At 39.0% G+C, this 21,576-nt stretch overlaps 1 protein-coding gene across 1 annotated transcript in view; it reads left to right on the top strand.

The window, feature by feature from the left end:
- LOC102837971 (sperm-associated antigen 11A-like) overlaps window positions 1-18,747 on the top strand; it is a 63,568-nt gene extending 44,821 nt beyond the window's left edge. Inside the window, exons 2-3 of the mRNA XM_006864423.1 lie at window positions 10,674-10,826; window positions 18,611-18,747. Coding sequence (XP_006864485.1) covers window positions 10,674-10,826; window positions 18,611-18,747 — 290 coding nt within the window. The remainder of the gene's footprint in view (window positions 1-10,673; window positions 10,827-18,610) is intronic.
- The last annotated feature ends 2,829 nt before the right edge of the window (window positions 18,748-21,576 follow it).

Below are 21,576 nucleotides of genomic sequence, written 5' to 3'. Positions count from 1 at the left end.
TTTCTGGAACTAAAAGCTATTGTTCTAAGACATGTTGTTGCTATCATTAAGTGCCATTGAGTCAGTTTCGACCCATGGCGACTCTGTATAAGGTTTCCGAGGAATAGCTGGTGAGCTTGAACCACCAACCTTGCAGGTCAAACGGCTTTGCAGTCTGGTGCATTAACCCACAGTGCCACACCAGGACTCTGTTCTAAGCCCTAAGAACCATCAAATCCTCTCTCCTTGGCTACCCAGCAGATAGTGTGAATCTCTGGCTGTTTGATTCCAACTCTAGACTGTGTTTTCCTTTTCTGTGTCTCTGCAGTGATTTGAATATGTTAATTACTGTCCTCAGAGGGTGCACCGTTATCTTAGCTGTTTCTAGTTTTTTCTTCCTTAACTATTTAAAAAGTTAACACTTTTATTTTCTTTTAATTCTGCTATCAGTACATTCCAGGTCCTCTTCTGGGCCTGTCCTAGTATATTAACATTTAGTTATCAAAAAACAGGTTTCCTCAACCTATGATTCCAAGACCAGAGCCGGTTGAAATAGAAGTTAATCAGAAGTCCCTCTAGAATCAAATCTGTTGCCATGGAGTTGCTCCTGACTCCTTAGGACTCCTTAGGACCTTTTGGAAACAGATTGCCAGGTCTTTGTATTAAGGTACCTTTAGGTGAGTTTGAACTGCTAACCTTTCATCTAGTAGCCTAACCCTTAAGAGTTTCTGTCACTCAGGGACTCCTCCGGGACCAGGGGGATGTTGATGCTGCTCATCATTGCATGTGCCTGCTGTCTGTGTCAGAATAGCCTCTGCAGTCTATTTCAGAGAAAGGCCCTTAGGGCTTGAATGATATGGGAAGGGAAAGGGGAAGATGGATGAGTGTGACATATGGTATACTGTCCACCCCTCATCTCCTGATGCTCTTCTTTTGAAAACTTTGTTATTTACTGACATCCTCATAAGGTCTGGAGATGTGTGTATAGAGACAATGAGCTATGTAAGAGATTTGGCTTTCCCTGGAATGTATTTCTTGCTTAGGCTCTATTTAGTTCTCAGTGTACAAGCTGAATTCCAAACTCGGTTATAAGTTGGACTGCTAACTTCAAAGTACCAGCTGTTCTGCAGGAGAAAGATGAGGCTTTCTGCTCCTATGAAGATTTACAGTCTCAGAAGTCCTATGCAGGGCACACGACTACTATTCTTTCTTTTGCATTACTCAGGCTATAATACACAAAAACTAGGTTTTAGTACCATTTTTGTCACTAAGGAGCCCTGGTAGCACAGTGGTTAAGCACTCGGATATTTGTATAAGTCCACCAATCATTCCATGGGAGCAAGATGTGGCAGGTGGCAGTCTGCTTCTGTAAAAAGTATAGCCTTCAAACCTTTTGGAGAATTCCACTGCCTATAAGGACACCATGTGTAGGAATAAACTCAACACCAATAGGGTGTTTTATTATTTTTTTCCTGGTTTGGTTTTGACATGAAATTTTTGTGTGATTTTAAGCTAGTAACTTTCCTTCTCTTGGCCTTAATTCCCCAAGTCTCAAACAAGATGGCTGGACTAGATGGCCTACGAAGCCTTGCTTGAAGCAGACAATCTAGCAGTTTAGTATCTGTACTCTCATTCTATTACATTGTACTTCTACATGAATTCTAAACTTCCTTGAGCTCACCTAAGAGTCTTTAATTCCTCCTCTGACTCCAAGCTGTATAAAAACTAAGTTGCTGATCCCAAACATGTCAGAAGCATTGCATATACTATCCAGCATCAACATAATAGAAATCCCGGTGTGGCATTGTTGGATAAGCACTGGACTGCTAACCACAGTGTCAGAGGTTCAAACTCACCAGCCACAGTGCCTTGGAAACCTTATGCAGGTTTACTATGAATCATGGCCAATTAGATGGTATTTAACAACAACAACAACATCTATATGATAACTGCAGAATATTTCCATTCACTCTGCTCCTTTCACTATTATCTTATATTGAGGCCACAAGGACTTGCCTTTGTATGAAGGTTGCAGCTCATAGAGTTTCCTGCTCATCACTACTGACTGCATTATTTGGTCAAGCTGATTTTTAGTCCTTACCTGCAAACTGACCTGACAACTCTAACACACAGTGTTAGAAATAAGCAATGTTTTTTTAATTAGGACAAAGGAAGAAAATAAAACTCTGGTCTATGGATAATCAGCAAATTTGAAGTATCTTGCAACTTCTACTTTGTGAAAATTAAAGAGATGGAGAAAGAAAGAGTCTCAGAGTTCAGGTGAAATAAGGGCTTAAGCCCTAGACCTCAGTGAAGAAGGCCACATGCAGCATGGTTCTCCTCATCAGATCAGTGTTCTCTTGATGTTATTGTTGTTAAGTGCCCTCCAGTTGATTCCAACTCATAGTGACCCTGTATAGGGTTTCTGAGCAGCGGCTGGTGGGTTTGAACCACTAATCTTGTGGTTAACAGCTTAGTTTTTATCCTACAGCGTCACGCCTGGATTCTCCCCCAAATCTGGTTCCTTTACAAAGGCAGAGAGCTATTCCTCTATGTCCTTGCTGTTGTTAAGTGCTGTCGAGTTGGTTCTGACTCATAGCAACCCTGTATAGGGTTCCTGAGGAGAAGCTTGTGGGTTTGAACTACCGACCTTGTGGTTCAAATGGGCCTTGAGGTCCAGGGCATTATCCTACAGTGCCACACCAGGGCTCCATGTGTTAAGCACTAAGCATACAATGTTGAGCAACAGTAAACATGTTCCTTATATCCAGGAAACTTACAAATCACCCGAGAAAACAAAATAACAAAAAAGAAAGAAATCTATAACTGAAGTTTGAAACAAATGCTATGAAACAATAAAAAATATGTACAGAGAGGAAATTAGCTTTGGAACACAGCAAGGTAAGGGGTACCTGGTAGGCAGTGGGGGAGGGGGTTTCTCTGACATTTTAACATTTAGGCTAGGAGTTCAAAGAAGTCATCTATGGAAAGTGAAGACATTGGTGCCACTTGGGGGATGGCACAGTAGGAGGGGGTGACACCAACATGGCCTCAGTGTCTGTAGTGCCGGGAAGTGGGGAGTGAGGGGTATGGGAGGCTATTATGAATCAATTTATATATTTACAGACAAAAACAAAAACACTACTCTGTCTGCCCATCCTAGAATGGCCCTCAGATTAAAGTTAAAAGCAACAACAAACAAAAATACTCCCAATAGAAATTGAATAGTCAAGCCAGTCAGGTGGGAAGTGGATAAGGGTTGTAAATAGTGGGGAGACTCTACTATATGAATCATTTGCCACAACTCCTGAGCATTACTTACAATCAATTTCAGCCATTTTCCCTGAGAAAAACCTCTTAACAAAGTCTTGCCTCAAGATGTTGCTGTTGTTGAATTGGTTCTGACTCATAGCAACCCTGTACAGAGTAGGTTTGAACCACCAAGCTTGTGGTTCACAATTTAGTGCTTATTCTCAAGTGCTACCAGGGCACAATTACTCATACAGACTCATTTTGTCATCTAGTGAGAAGCCGCATTAAACACAGCATGATTTGTGGTTATGGAACTGCTCGCTGCCGGAAAACATGCAAAAAGGAGGAAAACAGAATTGGAAGATGCCCCAGTACATATTCCTGTTGCTTGAAAAACTGGATTTCCCACCTGATGAATGAAAAACATTCAACGGCTAACCCCAAAGTCTACAGTGCCAATCTACCAGTCATTCAGCAATACGAAGATAAGGCTATTTGCCTACTTAAAGATGTAATGTCTCAGACACCTTAAGGAGCAGTTCTGATATGTTTTTTAGGGTCACTATGGGGTGGAATGGACTTGATGGCAGTGGATTTGGTTCTCTGGCTTTGGATCCTGGATACAGCTGAGAGCAGGATATCTGTACCTTTACTTCCTGAGGCCTTTCCATCTAGAGCATCCCCAATGGCAACCACGGATTCCATTTTAAAATAAGATTTTCCAAAAACAATGTTTGCAATTAGAGCAGAATGGTAGAGCCCCAGTATGCCTTTCTCTGGCTGTGATAACAATTTAGGATAAAGTACTCATTTCAGAACTTCAAAAGCTGGGGGAGGGAGACTTCTGCTTGAGTTAAACCAACTTATTTTGATAATACTGGTTTTCCTTTCTGATCAGAAATTCGACTCAGTGGTTATATGTTCTATATGCTGTTGTTGCTAATTAAAGAGGAAAATAAACCAATATTAAGTGGCTTATGTGGTATGCACTATATTTCTAAACATAGAGCTCAGTGAAGAAAAGTAAAAGAGCCGACGTGTGATTAAAAGGTTAGCAAACACTATGATCACTTGGTGCCTTGGAAGAGGTAGGAAAGAGAGAAAGGGATTACTGCGTAAGGCTGCAGAGGGTCTATTGAGGGTGATGAAAAAATGTGGAGAGTGGTGATGGTTGCAATGAATTAATGTCACTGGATCATATAAAATGTTTAAATGGCAAATATTTGCTGTATATAAATATATAATTTTCAACTTTTTATTGTGAATTGAGTGAAAGTTTATATAGCACATCATCAGTTTTACACTCAACAAATCACATACTTTGCTTCATTACGTGGTTGAAATATTCTCCACAGCCCAACAGTTAGCAGCATTTACCTCTATTCACTTTAGCTACTGAATCCCTCCCTCTTGTTTACCACAATTTTTTTTTAAAGTCCGAACGAGGAACTCTGGTAGCGTAGCGGTTATGAATCAGGCTGCTAAATCTCAGGGTCAGCAATTGGAAACTACCAGCTGTTCGCGGGATAAAGATGAGGCTTTCTGCTCCCGTAAAGATTTACAGCCTCAGGGTCACTATGAGTCGGAACTGACTCCACGGCACATAACAACAACAACAATGTGGCGCTGTAGTACAAGCACTAGACTACTAACAACAAGGTCAGAGGTTCAAACACACCAGCCACTCTTCAGAAACCTTATTCAGGTTCAATGTGAGTCGGATCCTACTCCATAGCACTTAATATTGGTGGTGGTTAAGTGCCGTGTAGAGTCAGTTCCAACTCATAGTGATTCTGTACAGGGGTTTCCGAGTCTGTAAAGCAGTTTCGAACTGCTGACCCTGAGGTTCTTAACAGCTACTCTACCAGAGCTCCTTAATACAAAAGGGTTAATCCAAGAGGGTGTTTATGGAGTGTCTAATCCAGTAGGTGGCAGTATAGAACAGCTCTGAAAGCAAAGAATAGTGATGCTGGCTCTTGGTTCTGAAAAGGAGTTAGAAAGGGAAGTAATAAAACCTTTAGCCTGCCTTTCCTGTCCATTCCAGAGAAATCAAATGCTGTAGAAGGACTAGTTTCTAGCTACAAAGTAGTCCAGTTAGTAAATGAGCAAGAAGTGAGAGAAAAAGATCATTACCATTTAGAAAACACCCTCTGAAGTCCTGGTGTGGTGCTATAGGATAAGCACTGGACTGCAAACCACAAGGTCAGTGATTCAAACCCTCCAGCTGCCCTTCTGAAACTCCATACAGTGTCACTATGAGTGGCTGAACTGACTTGACAGCACTTAAAATAACAATCTTGTCTCATCCGTCATATACTTCCCCCTCCTGGATTATATTAAAGAACACTCAAAATGTCATATCACGGGAGGTAGGGCTTGATGGTGGAATAGGCAGAGGGGCCCACGCAGAATCCTGTTAGGGAAAACACAGAAAAACGGAGGAAACAGATTGGAAGGCTGGTCCCAGAACTCTAAATTTCATAAAAAGTGATACGTATATGATTCAGGTGATTACCAGGAGAAAGGTTTGGAATGGGAACAATAAAGAATCGGATTTCTGAACCAAGACCGCCTGGGAGCTACAGACTTTGCGGGGGGGAGGAGGGGAGGAAGGAGCAGGGACAAGGATGAGTTTGATCCCAGAACAGAAACCAGTGATCTTCAAAAAGAGGTGCAAGCGTCTCTCTTTTTTTCTCCAATCTTTTTTTGCGTTCCCTTTGTCACACCTTCTCTGCACTGTCTGAACTCTCCACGCAGGGAAGTCTTGCACGAGTGCACACACCTGGACCAGGGAAGGTCCAGCCTTGCTTGCACAATATTTTACAACGATTAACACTTATCTGAGGATTTGCTAAGGAGGGATTTGCCTGGGGCGCAAACAGTGTATTGATCCGGGAGTCTCAGTTGGCTTTGAAGACCAGAGTCCATTTTGTTGTCCACCAGGTGGCGCTAAATAATTACTCATCTCTTCCCACGATTTAAAATTTTATTTTAGGTGCTCGTTTCTTCAATTTTATTGGGTCTCGTAACTTTAAATAAATATATTTTATGGGTTTTTGTGATGTTTGACTTTGGGGCTTAGTCTTGAATTTGGCCTTCCTTCTAATTTTGAGGAAGTTTTCTATTCATGCCTCACCTAACAAGAGACAGCAACTCTGGCTATACAGCAAAACTACATTTGCACCCTGTAAGACCACCAATAGGGCAAGAGCTAATACCAGGTGCTATATATCAGAACAGCACATACAATCAGCACCTGTTAAAAACGCTTTAAAGGAAGCTGTAAGAGCAGTGAAAAGAAGAGCCTGTTGTTTCCTGATCACACCTACCAGGAGGCAACTGAAGTGTGCTTAAGAATACACCATCATATGTTCATCTAATTAACACAAATACAACAGCACCACAATGTATTAAAAGCAACAGGAAATTTCTGCTCACATGCAGAAACAAGACAGAGTAGTTCAAACAATTGACCAAGAAGAAGAGCTTGGAATACTATTATTAGAGGGTGAAGAGGCTTTGGAATTGTCTGGAGGGGAATTTAGGAAAATGGTATTGAGGTGCATCCAAGTGTTCCACCGAAGTGAATAATTGTTATCATGACTAATTGTGATCTTCACAATTGTAAAGGTAGAAGTTTTGTAACAAAAACAGGGGAGTGGTTAATCTTATAGTCCAGAAACAGAGGACCCTAGGACCATCACGAGAGAAGTGCACAAGCAGAGTGTGGGACCTTATCCAGAGAAGCAGAGATGACAGAGACTGAGGCAGAGATGGGGCCATGGAGAGGGGGTCTGGATGAGGACTCTAGATTCATGGCAAGAGAGGGACTAAGAGCTGGTGGCCAAGAGGCAAACTTGCAGAATGTGCCCTTTGGAGATGTAAATTATTATATATGCCTGAGTGTTTTATTTTTCTAAAAAGTGCTAAAGTGAATAGAGAGAAATACTGTTAACTGATGGTACATGGAGGGGATTATACTCATTGTAATGAAACAGGTGCATGATTTGTTGAATGTAAAACTGATTATCTGCCCTGTAAACTTTCACTCAATCCATAATAAAAACCTTAAAAAAAAAAAAAAAACCACAGAAAGCAGAGGAAAATAAGGAAGTAGTCAGTAAAGCACTACAGGAACAGTCAAACAAAATCAGTTTCGCTTTGGTATCAATAAAAAAACCTTCAAAAAGAGGTTAGTGCTAAAATATCTGTTTGCTTTACTGTATGAGTAGAAATAGTAGGAAGTAATACTGTGCTTTCTATAGTCATCTTTTTTGGAATTAAAGAGATTTCTTGGGGAAAAAAAGAGACTATTTTATTGTAATTCTGGTTTTGCCCCTACTTGCTATGTGTCACATGATAGAAAAGGAAAGTGCATAAAAGTAATTATAGATTTGTGCCATTGAGCACATAGTGTCTACAGATGTAATTGGGATAAAAGCATCATAAAGAAGGAGGGGAAACTATATAAGACAGAATTTTTGTATGTTGTTGGAGTCCTGGTGTGGCACCATAGGATAAGCACTGTACTGCTAACCACAAAGCTGGTGGTTCAAACCCACCAGCAGCTCCTCAGAAACTCTACATAGGGTCACTATGAGTCAGAACCAACTCAATGGACCTTAGCAACAACAACAATGGTGTTAAGTTGTTAACAATTCAAATTAGACTGTTAACTGTTGTTGTTAGGTACTGCAGTCAGTTCACAGAGACCTTACATATAACAGAATGAAACACCTTATGCATAACAGAATGAAACAAAGTAGCAGTCACTGTGTCATTCTGTCTTGTTGAGATTCTTCTGTTTTGTCACTGACTCTTCACTTTACCAGGTATGATGTCCTTCTTCAGGAACTTGTTCCTCCTGACAACTTGTCCAAATTACACGAGGTGAAATCTCACCATCATCCCTTTTAAGGGGCATTCTGGCTGTACTATTGTAAATTGAGTATAAGTATAATTTCCTAGTGAATCACAATAAAACCATATGAAAATTTTACACAAAAAATAGTGAGAAGAGAATCAAAATGGTTTACTATATATAAAAAACAACAACAAATAAAGAGAAGAAGCAGTAGGAGGAGAAATGAGGCACATAAAAAGTTTGACACACAGAAAAGATAAAGCCAAAAGGCAAACAAAGTCTTTTCTCATCAATAATTACTATATATTTTGTTGTTGTTAAGTGCCATCAACTTGGTTCCAACCCATAGCCACCCCATATAGGGTTTCTGCGGAGTATTTGGTGAGCTTGAACCACCCACTGACCTTGCAGTTCAAATGGCTTTGCAGTCTGGTGCATTAACCCACAGCTCCACACCAGGACTCCAATTACTATACATACAGGGAAATATTATTCTGTTTGAAAGAAAATTTAAATTATTATACCTATTATGGTGTGTATGAACCTTACAGATATTGTGTCAAATGAAATATATTGTATACAAAAGGTCTAAATATTTATGCTGTTGTTGCTGTTAAGTGCTGTTGAGTCCATTCCAACTCATGGCAACCCTGTATAGGGTTTCCAAGAAGCAGCTGGTGAGCTTGAACCACCGACCTTGAGGTTCAAGCAGACAATGTGGTTAAAACCAGACTTGCGCTTAAATGAAGTAACTAAAATAAAAATGCATAGAGACAAAAAATAAACTGATGGTTACCAGAGGTTGGGAGGAAGAAGGAAAAGGGATTGATTATTTAATAGATGTTCTTGTTGTTAAGTGCTGTTGAATCCGTTCTGACTCATAGTGACTCTGTATAGGGTTTGCAAAGAGTGGCTGGTGGGTTTGAACTGCTGGTCTTGAGGTTAGGCTAGCAGTTGAATATTTATCCTACAGCACCATACCAGGACCCTATTTAACAGATAGTGAGTCTCTATTTCAGGGGACGGATAGTGGTCATAGTTGTATAACACTGTGATTTAATGCCATTGTTCACTCAAAATTGCTTCGACTGGCAAGTTTTGCGTTATATGTATTTTTCCACAATAAAATAATAATAAAAAAGAGAGCAAAAAAGAAGAAGAAAAAGAGGCTTTTGAGTAGCTTTTACTAGAAGAGAAAACCCAGACTCAATTACAGACTTAAAAATAAAACAAAACAAAAAAAACATGTTTTTAGTCTAATTCAATTAAATCTCATTGCATCTAAAGGAAAGAAGAATATAAAGAACAGAGGGGAAAAAAATGGAAACATCTCAGAGAAATTAAAGTAGAAAGGGGGAGGAAATTGAAGTGAAGAAGTCAAAGAAATGGAGAGAAACTCAGGGTATAACAGGAATAAAAATGTTGAATAACTGGAATTACTCAGGAAATGGCAGTTTGAAGCACTGGGTCAGATTTGAAATGGCTAGTTTGTTTCACATGCTTTTTTTTTTTTTTTTTTTTTTTTTTTTTTTTTTTTTTTTTAACACAAAAGCATATATGTTTAGTGGACAGGATAGAAAACATGGCACCTGTATTTTTCTCACCATTTTACAGAAGAACAGAGGACTGTTGAGAGGCACTTGAGAAAATTTCGATTTTATGATAATGACCTATTTTATAGCTCCATTTCTTTTCTCTTTCAACTGCTCTTTTAGTTTCTCCTCTTTTTCTCGGTTCTTTTTCACTCACCATGCCCACCCAAACATTCAGTTATATTATTTACTTACTGAGGAAATTGCCCACGTGTTTGTTCTAGTAGCTGTGGGAAAACAATGCATTACTTTTCTCTTGTGTTACTGAGAGATCATTCTGGAATGCAGTTATCCCATGCTCCACCCAGCTCAGCTCTATAAAAGAAAACTTGCTGCCAAATCTCCCACCTTAGGAACTTATGAGCTTGCGGACATGAAGTGCCTCTTTCCTTCATTTACCAAACTTCTCCTTATGGTCCTACTATTTCTAGGTAAATGGAAATACTACCTTGGTCTGGGTGGCAAGAGCTCTCTAGAGAGGTCATTTCAGGGCAATAGTCCAGATTGAGCAGGGACAGACTAACCCTATGGAAAACATTTTCCTTGAAGAAGCTGAGTTCGTAAATGAGACTTTGACTATGCCGACAGCACTGACCTCCCAATTAGGATCCCTAAAAGAATGAGTCCGTTCACATTCTAATCCTTTCAAGATCCTCTTTCTCATTACAGAGGACATCTATGTCAGGAAGACCTTAAATTTTAAGAGTTAACAGTGATATTGGTGAAACCTTAGGAAAATGCTTAGCTTGGTTTTACTGATATGCTCAAACTCACTGCTCTACTGCCCACTCTTTACATGAATTGTACATTGTTTTCTCCTCTCTCTCCCTCACACACACACACGCACATATACATGTGCACACCAGCTCACTCCAATTCATCCTCTGCTTTCTTTCACCCCCTAGATTAAGACTGTCTGTACTTTATCTGATTAGTCTGCTGAATGAAGAACTCTGACAATTCTTTGCTATGTATTTGCTCTAAAGCTGGATTGTCCAGTGCCAAATATGTTAACCATCAAGGCATTGAGGACCACAGAGAATCCAGAGCGTCTTCTGAACAAAGAACAAATGAGTTTTCCTTGCTTCATTATCAAGTAAAACGCCAGCCCTTCCAACCTAGAACTCCACCTTTTCCAGGTAAGTCATGTAATAAATCATGTGAAAAATTCAATACTCAGCAAATGTGTATCCTTTCAACTAAAATACATACCTTAGTGTGGGTGACACAATCTGCCCTATGTGTCATGAATACTGTGGGCTCTCACAGTCTGGCTGTGATACTATGGGAAGGTCTGGGATAACATTAAATCACTGAGAAGTCAAGGGACCCTATTTATTTCTATAATCTTTGAGTTATTTCTATAATGTTTGAGTTTACTGGTCTAGTAGTCAGAGAAAATTATGTTTCTGACAGAGCTAGTGGTCACATCCTTAGAGCTCATTCACTCTACAGCAATTTATTGAATACCTGCTAAGTTCAAGTTGCTAAATAAATATCCAGGGAATGCTTTCTGAAATGTGGTGGTGGAGAATACAGAACCGGATGAAGTAAGCTACTCAGATGAGAAGGGGTATAGTGAATAATCAAAGGCAAAGGGCAGACTCAGCCCCTGCACCACTCTCCTTGAAAGGTTCAGGGTCCTAGTCAATCCAGTCCCCTGGGTCAGCTGAAAATATACAAGCGTCTTAAGTAGACAGTGCTTTTAAAGATCCTTGCTTAATTCCAAGCGCTTTATGACCCTGAAATAGGAAAAACTACGCTGGAAGCTTAACAAATGGATAAGAGCAGAGAAGAAAACTGTTGACAAATGAAAGCCTGCAGTTAAAGACCAGCATATTTTAATTTATTCATTGCTGTTGTTAAGTGCTGTTAAGTTGTTTCCAACTCCCAGTGACCTTTCTGAGGAGGAGCCGCTGGTGGGTTTGAATTGCCAACTTTGTGGCTGTCCAATGCTTGCCTTGCAGAGTCATACCAGAACTCCCGGTTTCTTCATTATCTTATCCTTTTTCCACATTTTTTGAATTGCCCCTCAAACTTACTACTCTGGTTCTCCTGAGGGAAAGAAAAAGGAAATATGATCATTGCATGGCAAACATAAAGCAGGCACAATCTGAAACACATGCCATTTAGTCTAATAGCAATTCTTTCTTCTCATTTGGATCATGAGGAAAGAACTGATTTGGAATAACTTGCCCAAGATCACACAGTTAGTAAATGAGAGTTAAGACTTAACCCTGAGTCTGTCTGTGTAATTCCATAGCCCTTGCTTTATTGGTATGCCACCCTGGTTGTATGGAACTAGAAAGTCAACTATCAAGACATGGCTCCCTTTTTAATCTTTTCACCCATCTTTACTGACTACCAAATTTATCCCTTTAAAATTTAATCCTTTTAAAATTTAACCATTTCTATCATTCAGGAAACCTTCTCTGAACCCTCCCTTTACAATATATCATTTTTTTCCTCTCAAATGAATTGTGCCTCTATGTTTTTTCCTCCTAGGCTGGAGTCCTGGTGTGGCACTGTAAGGTCAGCACTGGACTACTGACCACAGGGTTGGTGATTCAAACTCATCAGCTGCTCCCTGAAAACCCTATTTAGGGTCTCTATTAAATAGTCAGAATTGACTCGATGACACTTAACAACAAGAAGAAGTTTCTTATTTGGTATAACACTTACTTGTTTTAATTTTTACTTATCCTTCTAATTTCAAGTTGTAATTTCTATATTTAGGATGTATTCTTTTATGCATGTGCCTGATTTTGTTTAGTCCAGTACAGTGTAGTATACTGAGTGAAAGTTTATAAGGCCATTAATAATCACCTTGTTTCAAATCTGACAAATGAAACAATTGTTGTTGTTGTTGTTAAGTGCCGTTGAGTCGGTTCCGACCCATAGCGACCCTGTACAGGGTTTCCGAGGGTTAAATCTTTATGGGAGTAGAAAGCCTCATCTTTCTCCCGCGGAGCGGCTGGTAGTTTCGAACCGCTGACCTTAAGGTTTGCAGCCCGATTCGTAACCACTACGCTACCAGAGACAATAGTAGACTGTAAAACACCTTAGTATAGGCTGGAAAAACTTAGTAGTTAGTAGATATAAATTTCTTTCTCCACCCTCTCCATCCTCTTATGCTCTCATTAACGTTTGAACTGTTTTAAAACTCTTTTTGAAAGTTTTTCTCTTATTTCCTATGATAGTATTTATTGTTCTTTGGTTCTTTGTCTCCATCTCTGCTGTGCCAGTTCTTTGTCCTCTGCCCATCTTTTAAAGGATACAATTGATCATCTTTTCTCACTCTTCTTAACTGATCACATTAATTCCCAAGACAACCTCTAAATTTACACAGTTGTGGTTCCCAAATTGTATTCTGGGTTCTATTTCCAATATAATTAAAACTAGTTCAGATTTAATATGCTCCAAATAATGTGAATGATGTGGTGCTGTGGGTAAAAGGTCAGTTTGAACCATAAGGTCAGCAGTTCAAACCCACCAGCTGCTCCTCAGAAATCCTATACAGTGTCGCTATGAGTCGGAACTGACTTCACAGCACTTGCCACCACCAACAAAATCAATTCCTCCTTTATTGTTCTGAAAAATTCTTGTTAAGTGACTTTTAGTCAATTCTGACTCATAGTGACCCTGTATAGGGTTTCTAAGGAGCAGCTGGTGGGTTTGAACCACTGATCTTGTGGTTAGCAGCCCAATGTTTATCCTACAGTGCCATACCAGGAGACCATTTAGTAATTCTCTATTATCTGCCACAGTGGTTTGTGCATATGTCCTGTTTATGAAGAACCTAGAAACCATGATATGCTTTAGAAAACACATGATAAAATATGGATGCAATTCATGCCAATCACATGAAGTGGGAAATGAAAAAAAATAATAATAATGGGGACATAAAAATGACATCTGAGACCAAATGTTTAGGAAAAGTTGTTGTTAAGTGCTGTCAAGTCAATTTCAACTCATAGTGACCCTGCACAGGGTTTCTGAGGAACAGCTAGTGAGTTTGAACCACCGACCTTGCGGTTCAACAGAACTTTCAGTCCAGTGTTTATCCTACAAATAAATAGCAGTAGAAAATTCTACTGAGAAAATGTTCTCTTAATTGCTTTCCACCTGAATTGGGGAAAGAGTCCTATTAGTTCCTTGACTTGGCATAATACAATGATCTATACATAGGACGATAATATTCCATAGAAGCATAGTTTAAAAATAAGTGGTGAAGGATAGATCTTAAAATGGTGGTGGTTGAGTGTCATGGAGTCAGTTCTGACTCTTAGCAACCCTGTATAGGGTTTCTTAGGCTGGAAATCTTTATGGAAACAGAAAAGCTCATCTTTCCCCCATGGAACGGCTGATAGTTTGAAATTGCTGACCCTGAAGTTAGTAGCCCAACTCGTAACCACTACACTACCAGAGCTCCATAGATCTTAAGATACCCAGTCATAACATCTTTTCACAGTCTGACATCAACTCATCTTGCCCACATTTCCCACTATAATTTGTCATCCCTGTGGAATGCAAGTCATACTTGCCACATAACTACTGGAACATATTTTGCGCTTTTGCTTCTTTGCACAAAGTCTAGGCTAAAAATGTCTAACTTTAGTTCAAGTCCCTCCTTAAACAGTACATTTTCTGATAGACTGTCATTGTTTGTTTCTTCCTCGATGTTCCAAAATCACTCTCTGCACACTCTATTGTGGATTTATCATACTGAGTTCTCAATGTTCTCTTTACCACTAGACTTTGAGTTATTGATCAGGCATGTCCCAGATTCTTCTATAGTACATTTTCCCTCACCATGAAGATGATTCTGCCTTGTGTGTCAGAGTAGAAATGCACTCCATGTACGTTTGTTGTTGCTGTTGTTAAATATCGTTAAATATGTTTCAACTCGTAGCGCCCCTGTGTAGGATTTCTAATGAGCATCTGATGGGTTTGAACTGCTAGCCTTGTAGTTAATAGTCCAGTGCTTATTCTGCAGTGCAATACCAGGACTCCCCATGTATATTAAGGGTTCCTAAATGATTTTATTTCAAAAGGAATGAAAAAGAGTGAACATGTGTTTTAATTTACCAAATGAATAGAAGTCTGTAGGACCTCTTTCTTTTGCCCATCTATTATAATCCTGTCTTTCTTTCTACAGCATCACTTTTCCCCTCAAGAGTTATTACCTAACTAATATGGTGTGAAAATAAATTTTTCAGCTGAGTTTCAAAACACTATATTGAATTTAGAGACAGGTCACTTTAGAAAGTTGGTAATCAAGAACCAGTGAGTCTTACGTTGCTACCCTTATCAAGAATACCAGATAGTAAACAGTATAAACTGAGAATGGATTTTTGAGGAAGTTTTTAGAAACAGTGATTGGTGATCTGAGAGGTCCATTCTTCTCCTGGGGGAAAAGGTATGTGATACTTCAAGCCATAGGAAATGTGTTTTGAGAGACTTGCTTAAAGAAATTCATGTATCTCCTGCTGTACAGAATCACAATGGGCTAGTGTCTCTTTTTTGCCTCAAAAATACAAAATGGAAGAGTTGGCAGGTTGGCTGCTCTGATGGCAGGAACAAATAAAAAGTTGTTGCTACTTTGGTAAGGATATGCTTTGGAATGGATCTGCCCTTTCATTGATTGTGTTGTGTCAAACAATGTGTATATGTTTTTGGTTCAGACATGAGTCATGCCCAGGAGTTGCCTTTGTGCCAATAATTTGTAGCAACATATCACTTGATACTTAGAGGCTGAAAAAGGAGAAAGTCATTAGCTAAAGTGGAGATGTAGTCTCTTGCCAGGTTATAAGCACAAAACTGGATTATAAGAGTACTAATCAACAAGAAACTTTTCATCTCTTTAGTCCTTTTCCTTTTTTCTGTTAGAAACCTTGGAGGTATACAGCTTAAGGAAGAAGAGTAGAGTGTTTAAGGAAAGGGATCCCATTGTAATGCATATCCTCTGATGCTGTAGAAGCTCTCTAGCTGTAACAGTCTTGAACTATGCAACTTCAGGGAAGTTTTATAACCTCCTGGGGCCTCTGTTACTTATTGTGCTTTTAAGATGTAGAGAACCACCAACATAAACAGGGTAACTTTCCCCTAAGGAAAGACTTTGAATTTTTCCAATTTGTGTACAAGGGGATTTCAAAAAAATTTATGGGAAAAAATCCATTGTCTTTTCATTTCATTTTTAACATGCACTTTTTGAGGCTTCCTTGTATGTTTCTGGTGCAGAAGAAAGGAGAGGTCAAAGGCAATAGACTGATGTTGCAACAATCACCAAGAATAAGAATGGGAGAAATCACAGGAACCATGCAGAGAGGCATGATCGAGACAACTGATTTGGAGATCAAACTTAATATCAAGATCATCCATAGAGTATGACTTGATTAGTGATCCTGGGCTACATGATTCTTATTTCCTTATTGTGTCGACAAAATCAGCATGAAAGCTAGTGGGAATTGTTGCTGTTAAGTGCTGTCGAGTCAATTCTGACTCATTGCAACACTGTATAGGGTTTCTGAGGAGCAGCTGAGTTTGAACCGCCGACTTTGCAGTTCAAAGGACCCTACAGTGACATACCAGGACCCCATTGGGAATTGTAAGCCTCAGTAAAAAAATAAGGTCCATGAACACAGGGAGCAAAAGTCATGTTCATTATGATGAGTCCAACATCTAGAACAGTACTTGACACATTGTTGTTGTTCTTAAGTTCCATTGAGTCGGTTCTGACTCGTGGTGGTGGTGGTGGTGTGCCATGGAGTCGATTCCAACTCATAGCAACCTGCATAGGGTTTCTGAGGCTGCAAATCTTTATGGGACTCAAAAGCCTCATCTTTCTCCTATGAAACCACTGGTAGTTCTGAACTGTGACCATGAGGTTAGCAACTCAAAGTAACCACTATGCTACCAGAGCTCCTTCTCATAGCAACTTTATAGGGTTTCTGAGGTTTTACATCTTTGTGGGGGTAGAAAGCCGTCTTTCTCCAGTGGAGTGGCTGATGGGCTCCAACTGCTGATCTTGTGGTATGAAGTCCAGTGCTTATCCTACAGTGTCCTATTTTCCCCCTGTAGAAGCTCAAGAACCCTGTAGAGTTCTTGAGTACATAGTCAGAGCCAGTGGTTTCTTTTATTAAAAAACTACTCTGAATAAAATGTTGTTCTGAACTAATTTTTATTGTAACAAAAGACTGATACTTTTTGATCATTGTGTCTCAAATGTTACTGCAATAATATGATGAAGACATTTATAAAATTCTCACCCTGTACTACTCCGTTCTAAATGTGTTTCATAAATCAGATGATTTAATCTTTGAAACAGCCTTATGAGGTAAGTATGACTATCATCTCATTTTGCAGATGAGAAAATTAAGGAATAAAAAGTTCATTCACTTCCCAAGGTAATAACAGCTAGCAAGTATCCGAGCCAAGATTTGACCCCAGCACAATCGTCCCCAAAGTTTTTATATTAATACACTACAATATAGTTCCTTTTGTCACTTTGACTGACTTATAAAAATATTTGGGACCAGAGGTAACTAGGATCAGTGTGTCCTAACCAAGTTAATTATTTGAATACTGATTTGTATATAAGATTCTATTGTATACCATGCACTTTGTTAGACTTCATACAAACTTAAAACAAGAAACACAGAAGTGTTGCTGTAGAGTTAATTCCAGCTTATGTACTTCAGAGTAGAATTGCACTCCATAGCATGTCTGAGTTTTCAAGGCTATGACCTTTCAGAAGCAGATTACCAGGCCTTTCTTCCAAGGTACATTTGAGTGGATTCTAACAGCCAAATTTTGGGTTAACAATCAAGCACTTAGCCATTTCTGTCACTCAGTGACTTCTCACATAAGCTTAAAAGATGAGTGTAGTCATTCCCAGTTGACCAATGAGGGAATTGTAACTCCTTAAAAAATGGCTTTCTCAAAGTCACAGACTACTCAGATACCAGAAAAGTTGCTTGGATTCAGAACTATCTTCTTCTAATGCCTGTAATATCACCTCTTCTTCCCTTTTAAATTCAGGGTACCAATTTTATTACTATCTTAGAATTAATTTTTGTGACTAGATATATACTAAACAGGGGCTGAAGATCAAACACTCTTTGGTCTTTGTGTAGGTACAACAATATTGAATTGTCTTATTGCTGAAATGTGTGCATTTGTTTGTATTTTCCTGCTGAAAAAGGGTCTCAGTGAGGACAATCAGAAAACTATGTAAATCTATTTTAAGTCACTTTATTAGACATCCAAGGAAGCCTGGTGCCGCAACAATTAAGTGCTTGACTGCTAACTGGAAAACTGATGGTTCCAGTGCATTCAGCAGTTCTGTGGGATAAAGATCAGGTAATTCGCTTCTATAAAGACTGAAGCCAAGAAAACCTTGTGAGCAGTTCTACACTGCCTCAGAGTGTCATTGTGAGTCAGAATCTAACAGCATCACTACTTACACATTCATATAAACATATTTAGTCATGAAACAAAATTACACACAGGAACAAAATAACTTCCTTTCAAACATTTAAGAGTTTTTATTGCTGATGAATAGAATGATTTTTGAATAGTTCCAGAAGACTAAACAAAATCAGAGAGTGAAACCTAGGAAACCCTTAGCAGTGTTTTGGTAACTTTTGGGTTATCTTCCAGATAGGGTGTAGTAAAAATGATTCCCGTATTATGTAGGGGTTTGAACTAGATAGATAATAGTTTGAGTAGGACCATCTCTCTTGGAAAAAGGATAGAGCTCTATATCTGAAGTTGATTTTATAGTTTAGAACTTGAAACTATGAACCATTGAAATTGATTTCCTATCCATTGTTATTTGCCACCATATATTTATTTTAAAATTAATATTGTTTGATTCTTCAAATGCTCTTGAGAGGTTGATAATGGATATTTCTTTACACAGAAGAAGACACAGGTTTAAAAATCATCATTTGCAAGAAAAGTGATGGCCACTTCTGTCAAAAATATTGCAATTACTTGGAGACACAAATGGGCTACTGTTCTGAAAAAAAAGACGCCTGCTGCGCACATCCGAATTGAAGTTGCCGACATACATAGGAGCCAAAGCCTTGCTTTCCAGCTTGTCTATTCTCCTGGGTCAAGTCTCCAATTCAGGTGCAGATTTTCAGAGGGTGTGGAGTAGAGAGGAATGAAGGATTCACCATTTGAGCCAGGCAAAACATTTTATATTGAAAAAAGGAAAAGGCTAAAAACTGGCTACACATGATCTTATAGACATGATTTTACACAAAATGACTTAGCTTTAAATGTCTAATCACACTGGTAGATAGAGATATAATAAACCTTCAGAGAAAAACATTCACATCATTCGTTATTTAATTTAACAAATACTTTTTGACTATTTACTTTCGTTCTAGTACTGAAAAGTGTAATTAATTGAAAACCTGAATAAGGTGAGTAGAGAGATATATAAAAAATAAAATGCCACGTATGTTAGGAGTCCCTGGTTAGTGAAAATGCTTAAGTGATGGGCTACTTCTAAAAGGTTGATATTCAAAGTCACTCCAAAGTCACCTCAGAAGACAGATTTGCTGATCTGCTTCTGAAAGGTCACAGCTTTGAAACCCTAGGGAGCAGTTCTACTCTGTATGCATTAGCTGCTGTGAGTTGGAATCAACTCAGCTTCCTTTAACAACAGCAGTAACTACAATGTGACTATAATGTGAATATACACAAGCAGATAAGAGCTACTAGGTCTTCCTGGGAGAATTAAAAACTGGTCCCTGGGAATCGAGCAAGTTTTTAGAAGATGAGTAAGAGTTCATCAAGTTGAAAAAGAGAGGAAGGTATTTCCAGGTAGAGGGTATGGTTCATAAAAAGACATGAGGTTATGAAAGAATGGTTTGCTAGGTAAATAGGAAAATGCTCAACATAACTGGAAAAGTGAAAGGCAAATGAGAAATAGCCAATTAGTCTGGTATAGGAAAGTGATGTGAATTTGTCAAAGTAAGCCAATATTATGCTAAGACCTTGGACAATTAAACAAGAGATAGTTGTCCAGGAAATGATATAGTAGTATCTTTTATTTTAAAAGGGTCATTCTAAAAAAATAATTGGAGTTGGACTGAAATTTGTGAGAGACTAGAGAGAGGAAGACGAGATAAGACAGGATTGCCACAGTTGAGGTTCATTGAGATCCATTCAATTACAGAAAATGGGAGCACGGTGGCTTTGTGAGATAAGCACTAGACTTTGAATCACATGGTCAGTGGTTCAAACCCACCAATGCTCCATGGAAGAAAGATGAGGTTTTCTGCTCCTGGAGAGATTTATAGTCTCAGAAACCCTATCCATGCTCACTATGAGTATGAGTTGGAACTAACTCAGTGACACTCAACAACAACAAAGAACAGATATGGAGAAGAGGACAATGATAGATGCATACTAAAAAGAGAATTTGCAGACTTGATAACAGATGGGATGGAGAACAGAGAAGAAGGTATGACAACAGGGTGGAAACAGTTGTGTTAACCAATACGACACATGCATGAAAGGGAGAAGCGGGAGGAATGTGAAAATTAGATTGGCTTTGGACACATTACATTTGAAGGGACAAAGGCTTTCACAGATACCCAGTGAGGAGTTGAAGAGACTTACCTGCATCCTAGGAGAGAAATAGAAACAAGAAATTAAACAGTTGGCATGTAGGTGGTCATGGAAATTTTGATACAAATTTATAATCTATCATTTAGGGAGAAACTTCTCAAGAGGGAGGGAAGGGGGAAAAAGGACAAGTATTTAAGTGAAGAGCAGCAAAATAGGGAGATGTTAAGATTAATTTAATAAGTAGGAAGAAATTTATGTGGTGGTTCAAACTCGCAGGCGGCTCCTCAGAAACCCTATACAAGGTCACTATGACTCAGAACTGACTCTACGGCACTTAAAAACAACAACAACAAGTATCATTCCAGAAGATTAGGAAGGAGAGACTTTGGAGAGTGAGAGGCAGACTAGGAAGGGAAGAGACATGTTAGATAGCAGGCGGCAATGTTGCAAAAAAGAATGACATTGCGTCTCCATATTTTCTCAGCCACATCAGTTTCTTGGGGGATGGGTATCAGAGCATCTGGGTCCTAGATGGAGTTTCCTTATAAATTTTGCCTTGAAGGTTTAGTCCTAGGATGTCAGTTTCTCCTTCTATATGATGAAAACATTTTTAAAAATTATTATTTACCCAAGAAGCTGTTTGCTTGTTTTCTGTCAGAGTCAAAATAGTGAACAAGTAAGAGAACAAAGTGGGGGAATGCGCATGTGTGTGAGAGTGGTTAAAAGCCGTATAAAACAGAAATGACTGATCAGGAGTTAAGAAACAGAAAGACTTCCCTGAAAACAACACATTAAACATGTCACCAGTATCCTTTGATCTCTCCCAGGACTTCCCTACTCTCTTTCTTCTTTCTCTTTCTCTCCCTCCTTCAACAAATCCTAAGCAGCATCTACATACCAAGCATTGTTGTAGATACAGAAGATTCAGTAATGAGCAAAATCACTTGTCCTTATTTAATTCATGTTCTAACTGTTGTTGTTAAGTGCTGTTGAAGTCAATTCTGACTCATAGCAACCCTGTATGGGATTTCCAAAGAGTGGCTGGTGAATTTGAACTGCTGACCTTGTGGTTCAAACCAACCTTGTGGTCCAGTGCTATATCCCACAGTGCCTATAAACAAGATAAATAAGGAAAACATATGGGTATCAGAGCATATTAGAAAGTGGTAAGTGCTAGGACAAAGGAAAAAGCAAGTAAGTAGCTACAAATTGCCAGACATTTTGTAACTTTTAAATGCAGTAGGTGTAGAAGATGTCACTGAGAAGACAGATTTTGAGTAAAGACCTACAGGATGTTAGTGA

This window comes from Chrysochloris asiatica, unplaced genomic scaffold (assembly GCF_000296735.1).
Source record: "Chrysochloris asiatica unplaced genomic scaffold, ChrAsi1.0 scaffold00064, whole genome shotgun sequence".
Classification (NCBI taxonomy): Eukaryota; Metazoa; Chordata; class Mammalia; order Afrosoricida; family Chrysochloridae; genus Chrysochloris; species Chrysochloris asiatica.
The sequence above is the reverse complement of the archived record's forward strand: the minus strand, read 5'-3'. Positions and strand labels throughout refer to the sequence as shown.